We start from the raw sequence: 8,668 nt of genomic DNA on the forward strand, positions 1-8,668 counted from the left end.
ATTCACTCCATTCAACCAATTACCAAATATATTAGTGATATTTATTGGAGGAGGAATGTTATAAGCAAAAAATACCATTCTCCAAATCAATTTTGCAAACGGACAAGAAAGGAAGAGGTGATCAATCGTCTCATTATTATCACAAAAACAACATTTTTGACAACCTGTCCAATTTCTCTTAATTAAATTATCCTTAGTAAGTAACACCTTATTACTAAGAAACCAAATAAAAATCTTTATCTTAAGGGATATTTTAATCTTCCAAAGATATTTTCTCAGAAATCTAGTATGTCCATTCATAAGATCAAGATACATAGATTTAACTGAAAATAAACCTGAATCTGTTAGTTTCCAAACAAACTTGTCATTTTCATGAGTCAACTGTACCGACATTAGGCGTTCACATAAGTGTAACCACAAACTCCACTTATGTTCATCAAGGTATCTCCTAAAACAAATATTAATAGGAGATTGATCCAAAACCGTAGAAACCAGCACATTCTTTCGTTGGACAATATTATAAAGAGACGGATATTGTTGAGCTAACGACATTTCTCCGAGCCAGACATCCTCCCAAAACCTAACCATCGACCCATTTACTATTTTAAATATACCTCTCTTAAAAAATCATCTTTCACCCGTATTAATCCCTTCCAAAAAGGAGAATCACTCGGTTTCTTTTCCATTTGAGACAAAGTCTTATTCTTAATATACTTGTTATGCAACAATTGTTGCCAAACTTCTTCTTCAGATAATAACTTGAAAAGCCATTTTCTTAACAAGCATTTATTTTTCAATTCAAGGACTTCAATACCTAGAACCCCTTGATCCTTCGGTCTACAAATGATATTCCAATGAGCTTTTTTTGTTCATCAGATTGCCAAAAAAATCACGATCTATAGAAATCAAGTCTCTTCCTCACTCCTTCAGGAATCTCTAGAAACGATAGCATTGGTAAGCTAGTAAGAACGGAGTTGATCAGGATGAGACGATCACCATAAGATAACATTTTACCCCGCCAACATCCTAACTTTGCCGCAAAACGATTTTCCACCGGGTTCCATTCAGAATTACGGAGCATTATATGGTGAATCGGAATACCAAGATACTTTAGAGGCAAAGATCAGGATGCACACCCAAAAATATCTTTATATTGGTGTTCCATCTTCGATGCTTTGCCTAAATAAAATAGTTCACTCTTATGAAAATTTATTTTGAAACCCGATAACTGCTCAAATATGCACATAATGAGTATCAGAATATAATAGTGAACTAAGTCATTCTCCATAAATATAATAGTATCATCCGCGTACTGCAACACCGACACACCCCCCTCCACCAAATGGGGAATTAAACTACCAACCTGTCCAGCTTCTTTTGCCCGTGCAATTAAAATAGTTAACATGTTAGCTACAATATTGAATAAAATGGAAGATAACGGACCCCCTTGCCTCAGTCCCTTCTTAGTTTGGAAATTATGACCAATATCATCATTAACCTTTATCCTGACACTCCCCCCTGTACAATTTTTTTGACCCGATCACACCAAATAGGATCAAATCCCTTCATCCGCAATACTTGTTGAAGGAAAGGTCATTTCACCTTAGCATATGCCTTCTCGAAATCAATTTTAAAGAGCACTCCATCCATCTTTTTACGGTGTAATTCCTGAATCCTCTCAAGCAACACTACAACTCCTTCCAAAATGTGTCTCCCAGGCATAAAAGCCGTCTGCGTAGGTTTGACAACTGTGTGCGCCACTACCGACACACGGTTAGTAGAGACTTCGGTAAAAATCTTGAAACTGACATTAAGCAAACATATAGGCCTATATTTCTGAATTTGTATCGCGTTCTCTTTTTTTTTGGTAGCAATGTTATAATCCCGAAGTTTAATTTGAACAGAGGAAGCTTCCCGGCCTGAAAGTGGCCGAACATGGCCATCAGGTCCTCTTTAATAACATCCCATTTTTTTTGATAAAACTCCGCAGGAAAGCCATCCGCCCCCGGTGATTTGTTATGTTTCATTTGGGTAATGGCTTGAAAAACTTCCTCCTCAGTGAAATTTGCTGTTAGGAGAACATTCTCCTCCTTAGACAGCTGTAGGATGTCATTAATACGATTTTATATCATTTGAAAGTAATTATGCTCAGGTGGTTCGAAAAGTTTCTTGTAATATTCGGTAATGTACACTTTTAAATTGTCATCACCAACAATTGTACCTTCTTCTTGCTCTAGTTGGAAAATCTTTTTCTTCCTATATTTGCCATTAGCAATCAAATGAAAGTACTTTATATTATTACCTCCCTCCTGTATATGTTTTACTTTTGTCTGCGTAATCTCTACTGGATTTTGGTGTCGACACTGATCAACTGTATTCTGTTGAAACAACAGACTGACAGAGTGAGCAAAGTGTACGGCCGTCGTATAATTTCAGAGTGAGCAACGTCAACAAAATAAATACGTACTACAACTTTCTCTATCTATAAAAGTATGTTTTTTTTGTTTTAAAACATAGTACACACGTAGACTCTTAGCAATACAAACACATTACAGATCACAGGTACCTCGCTGTCGACGCAGAGTTTGAAGTCTGGTTGCCGGGGGCGCCGCTGCTTTTCTAACAATTCAACCACACATTGATTCTCCATAAAAAAGATATCCTAACTGTGACTAAATTTATATGTATCTACACACTAAAATATGTCTAGATTCATATATACTTTCACAAAATTGATACATCCTTTTATAAATAGAGGAAGTACTTAGTTCAGTCTAGGTGTTTTTGCTGACGTTTTAATGTCCAGGAGAAACGTACTGTATCGTACGTGCATCCTATGCACGTCTATTTATAGCTAGCTATGATCCAGAAACTAGCGGTTCACTTCGACATCGCCGGACGGCGGACCAAGAACATGCACCTCCGACGATGATGGCTAGCCGTGTATGCATGGACGGACAAGCTATCCTGGTCACGGCCAGCCGCCTACAGCACCGACATCGCCGGACGTTCCCCTATTAGGTCGCCCGCTTCCGCCCTTAAATACCACCCCTCGTACGCATCACAGCACAGCAGCATTAAGCAGCAACCAACAAATTCAAGACAAGATGGCGTCCTCCTCGTCGGTGCTCCTGGTGGTGGCGCTGTTCGCCGTGTTCCTGGGCAGCGCGCATGGCATCGCGAAGGTACCACCGGGCCCCAACATCACGGCCGAGTACGGCGACAAGTGGCTGGACGCGAAGAGCACCTGGTATGGCAAGCCGACCGGCGCCGGTCCCAAGGACAACGGCGGCGCGTGCGGGTACAAGAATGTCGACAAGGCGCCGTTCAACGGCATGACCGGCTGCGGCAACACCCCCATCTTCAAGGACGGCCGTGGCTGCGGCTCCTGCTTCGAGATCAAGTGCACCAAGCCCGAGTCCTGCTCCGGCGAGGCTGTCACCGTCACAATCACCGACGACAACGAGGAGCCCATCGCACCCTACCATTTCGACCTCTCGGGCCACGCGTTCGGGTCCATGGCGAAGAAGGGCGAGGAGCAGAAGCTCCGCAGCGCCGGCGAGCTGGAGCTCCAGTTCAGGCGGGTCAAGTGCAAGTACCCGGACGACACCAAGCCGACATTCCACGTCGAGAAGGCTTCCAACCCCAACTACCTCGCTATTCTGGTGAAGTACGTCGACGGCGACGGTGACGTGGTGGCGGTGGACATAAAGGAGAAGGGCAAGGACAAGTGGACCGAGCTTAAGGAGTCGTGGGGAGCAGTCTGGAGGATCGACACCCCCGATAAGCTGACCGGCCCATTCACCGTCCGCTACACCACCGAGGGCGGCACCAAATCCGAATTCGAGGATGTCATCCCTGAGGGCTGGAAGGCCGACACCTCCTACTCGGCCAAGTGAGCAGGAAGTGAAGTGATCTTCGTCCAATCAGCTTAATTTTGACTCAAGATCTCAATAATCTAGCCGCACATATATACGAGGCGGTGAGACATACAACCTCCTCATGAATGAGTATATTCATTCATGCCGTATGGAGAGAAGAGGTACCTGAACAATAGTTTTGAGGTCTGACACCTTGTGAGGTGTGAGAGGTCAGAGGTGTAAGTAGGAGGCAGCTAATCAAATTTGGACAGCCCTCCCGCCCCACTCTCTACAGTCTTATTCATGTACCTAATACTGTTCATGATTCTGAAAACATTATAATGATTTTTTTACACATTAAACAAGTTCTTCATGTTATATACTATCTCTATTCATAAAAAGATGTCACCAATTTATCTAAATTTTGATATACCTAGACACTCTTTTGGTGTATAGATATATCCAAATTTAGATAAATTTCTAATATCGTTTTATGAATAGAGGAAGTAATATAATTCGTTCATCAACTATATTATTTGATAGAAAACAGTGGCATTCCACTGCGTCTTCTGGAGCTAGACTAGGTTAGGCGCGCCTTTCTCGCGCTGGTTTACGCTGGTTTTGTACAGTGGAGCAGCTTGCGGATGTGGCACTTAAGAGCATCTCGAGTCGCATTCTCAAATGGCACCGGATTCGAGCGTTTGCGGACGCGTTTTATTCGTGCCGCGTTTCGGGAACATCGCTCCCCAGCTGCGTCCCCCAAACGCCACCCCAAACATTATTATTTTTTATTTGTTTACATTTTTATTTCAATAAAGAGAAGAAACATTCCACAAACTAATACATAATTGAGAACGTGGTTTACACGAAGACATAATTTGGAACATGGTTTTCCACAAACTAATATATAGTTTGAACCATGGTTGATACAAATATAAACTATTGCAAAATAACTAAACCTAACTAGGCCGGTCATCGCAGGTTTCTGTGTTCGCTGCCAAGAAAGAACACTCTCAAGCACACCCAGTCACCCAAACTGGAAAATCTAGCTGGTACTGGTGCCCCTGTTGGTTCTTTCCGAGGAAGAACATTCAGAAACATCCGTGCCTATTTTCGCTGCGAAGAAACAACACTTCAGTCGTCGTCCTCCTCGGCGCTGTCACCGTTGTAGTGCCGACAACACCGCCTCTCATCGAACACCTTGACGCCCATGTCACTCTCGCCAAAGTAGGAGAACATGAGCACGAAGCAGGCTTGGAAGCGGTGGTAGCGCGCGAACTTCTTCCAGTCGATGTGGAGGTACATCTTGCCGCGCGCGTCGTAGATCACGTCGACGATCCACTGATTGTAGCCGCAGGCAGCCTCCCGCAGATGCAGCGAGCTCGGGCGCCCGTCGCTGGCGACGAAGTCGGCGAAGGTGTCCGGTAGCCTCTGGATGGCGTGTGGGTCGCCCTTGAGGACGACGACGAACTCGATCAGCACGGGCCCCTCCTTGTCCTGCATGTCCGACGATGAAGACGATGCCGTCGCAGGCGACATCGAGCGTGCAACACTCTACCGCGGCCATGACCACGGCCGCGAGCTCGGCCTGCGCCTCTACCAGCCATGGCGTCGACTCTTGAGATGGTGGCGGTTAGCTTTGGCGAGAGAGGCGCTAGGGTTTGTGTGTGAGAGGGACATTGAGAAGCGGCCCTTTTTATAGGCCGGAGGGAGGCGGGGGAGCGGTGGCGCTCATTAACGCCGGCACGCAGAGCTAGGCGCGACGAGACGCTTCGCCGCGCCTGTGCTGGAACTGCACCGTCGCTGCGCGCCAATAACTTCGGTCGCGAGGTCGGTGACGGTTAGGTTAAAATTCAATGTGCCGCTGACGCGTTGGCCCGCCACTCCCCGCCTCGATTTTCGGTGTGTTCGGCGTCCCCAGATCGTCTCTTGTGTAGCGGGGACTGGCTCGGGACGCCGGACACCGTATCGGGCCACGCCGGAAAAAAAGACGACTTTGGGAGATGCGACTGAGAACGTTTTTTTGTCTGACGCGCCTCAAATCCCTTTAGAGAACGGTTTAGGGGACGTAACTGGAGATGCTCTACCCAGTATGAAAAAGTACATTGCATTGCCAATGACGCAAGATGTTTTTCGTGTAATATTTTGTAGGATGTACTAGTTTAGCGTGCTCCATGTTTTTTAGGTGCATTTGTTGTAGCGCTTGCGATGTGGGCCGCACCAAAAAAAGACTGGACATCATCAGAGCATCTCTACAGACCCCTATTTATCAGAACCGAATAAATTGAGTTCAGTCTCCCGAAAAATGAATTGCGAGCGCATTTAGGTACGACGCAGAACAGAAACCGAAAACGCAAACCGAACTCGCGAAAATCAAACGTCGCTGGAAATCGATACTAGCGATTGCAGTCGATTTCATCCGATCAAGCTTAATTCGTTCATAATTTACAATAATAGTGGCAAAATATATCCGCATTGGACCTACATTACGTACTACGGACCTAATTAGACTAGAAATTTAGGTACCCGGAGACTATACTGTCACCGGGGCGTCGGCGGAGGGTTTATGGTCGCCGGCATGATGAGGACATCCCTACCTCACTACCACCTCCGTCATTACCAACTGAAGATGAACCTGCTGTGAAGCTCAAGTCCAATGAAGTTCGGATTGGACCGATTACAAGAGTTCGTGCAAAGCTACTTAAACAACAGGTGAACTTGTTCCTAAATGATACTTTGATTGATCAGAAATTTATACTACCTAAATACTATTACTTATGTATCATCAGGTATGAAGATGAGATAAGCATCGCATGAGGAGCAGAGGAGCAGCTGGACATGGAGATGGACGTGGAGCTGGACAAGGAGCTGGACATGAAAATATCTCATAGACGCGCGAGGGAGGAGCAGGAGGCATGCGCGAGAGGAGAAGATGAAGTCCAGGCGGCCCAGCACCCGGTCAGACCGGCCGGCGCGCCCGGTCCCTGGCCCGGTCCGACCGGGCGGCAGGCCGGATCCACCCCGGCGTTGACCGGGCGCCACGCTGATGCCAACCGGGGACGTTACTGCGCGACAATTCCAGCGCCCGGTTGGAACCCGGTCCCTGGCCCGGTTTGAACCGGCCAGCCCGGTCCCAGGCCCGGTCGACCGGCCCCCAGACCGGCCGTGTCCGAGTCTGTCTCGACCAGATCTACTCTGGGTCGGTTATTTTCGTACTTTTTCGACCAGAGGTCGTCCCGGACGCCTATATAAGTGCCCAGGACGCCCCCTAGCTGCTTTAGACCACGTTTAAGATAAACCCTAGTTCTTAGTTGTTTGCACTGCAAAACTATTGAATTCCCTACGCCATATTGCTTGATATTGCGTAGATCTGAAAAGTCTTGTGTGATCTGCTGTTCCATTGGGAATTAGACGGTTGCAACTTACCGCTTCATGGTCGGCGGCTACGTGCGCAAGTGTGTGGAGTTGCGAATATCTTGCAGGGTTGAGAGTTGTTGCATTGGCGACAGGGACCAATCGAGAGATCTCGTTGCGTCATACAAGTTATCATCCACTTCATCCAAGTTACCTCCGCTGCAATCACCTCGTGATCATCATCACCATCGTTGCTTACTGAGAAGATCGGGCCACCCCTTATCATCTTGTTATCAGATTTCCAGTTTTCCTCGGTAAGCCATGCACAATCCACCCCATAGTTGAGTTGTGAGTGTTTTCCTATCCAGAAAAAGCCAAAAATATTAGGGTTAGGGTTTGGCATAGCCTTGGATTGCACTAATTTCAAGTTTTAGTTGTTTTTCGTAGTTGTTTTTGCGCATCTTTTTCTTGCATCTAGTATTGTTAGGGTTTGAGTCTCTATTATCATCTAGTTTCAGTTTTTGTTACTCCGAGTCCACATAGCGTACAGTGTGCTTGTTCCCAACCATAGACACAGCCTATCGATATAAAGTGACTAGGAACTTCCCCAGACGAGACTAGTTTTACCGCTCGACAGGCTGCTCATTAGGGTTTTGGTGCTTTGCATATCTTGTTGGCCGTGTTATCAAGGAGTTGTGTCATAACATCAAAAAAAAATTGAAAATTGAAAAGAAGCAAAAAGAGCTACATAGCTGCGTTACAAAAGAAAAATCCAAAAAGAAAAGTGAAGTGCTAGAAGAATCAAGTGAAGGCCTAAGTTTACTTTACTGCACCCGTAGTTGAGCAATCTTGTGCCTGTCTCGTTGAGCTTTGCTAGCGTCTCTCTAGTGCATTGCAACCTTTCCTCCATATAGTTGCATTGCCCCATTATATCGCCTTGTGTGAGTATCATTGGTTGTCTACGGTCAGCGCTAGAGCTTGTTATTGGTGCACATAGGTAACCTACCTACAACCCCACATATATCCTGCTTTGCCGTGTGATTTGTTCTTATACCCTTGATCTTCTCGGGCATGATGTGCGAAAGGTCCATGTGAAGACTAAAGAGTTGATAGAGAAGAAAGGCAAGAGCAATGCTGCAAGGATGAACAAGAAGCGCAAGGAGATGTTGTTCAAGCCTGGTGATATGGTCTAGGTACATTTTCGCAAGGATAGGTTCCCGAAGCTACGGAAGTCCAAGTTGCTTCCTCGTGGTGCTGGTCCTTACAAGTGCTTGCCAAGATCAATGATAATGCATACTCGATAGAACTTCCACTTGATGAGTTTGGTGTCAGTAATTCTTTCAATGTTGCTGATTTGACACCATATGACGGAGAAGACCTTGGAGCGTCGAGGTCGACGCCTTTTGAAGGGAGGGGGGGGGGGGGAGATGATGAGGACATCCCTACCTCACTAC

General features: G+C 46.0%; 1 protein-coding gene across 1 annotated transcript; it reads left to right on the forward strand.

Moving 5' to 3' along the window:
- Positions 1-3,059: 3,059 nt before the first annotated feature.
- On the forward strand, positions 3,060-4,225 carry LOC127297565 (pollen allergen Lol p 1-like). Its single transcript, XM_051327888.2, has one exon. It carries the CDS (start codon positions 3,108-3,110, stop codon positions 3,897-3,899), a length of 792 nt encoding a protein of 263 aa, XP_051183848.1. The 5' UTR covers positions 3,060-3,107; the 3' UTR covers positions 3,900-4,225.
- The last annotated feature ends 4,443 nt before the right edge of the window (positions 4,226-8,668 follow it).

The sequence above is a fragment of the Lolium perenne genome, chromosome 4 (assembly GCF_019359855.2).
Source record: "Lolium perenne isolate Kyuss_39 chromosome 4, Kyuss_2.0, whole genome shotgun sequence".
NCBI classification, from domain to species: domain Eukaryota; kingdom Viridiplantae; phylum Streptophyta; class Magnoliopsida; order Poales; family Poaceae; genus Lolium; species Lolium perenne.

Bases quoted from the DNA above. Each gene is read 5' to 3' on its own strand.
- LOC127297565 (XM_051327888.2), top strand. From the start codon at position 3,108: ATGGCGTCCTCCTCGTCGGTGCTCCTGGTGGTGGCGCTGTTCGCCGTG.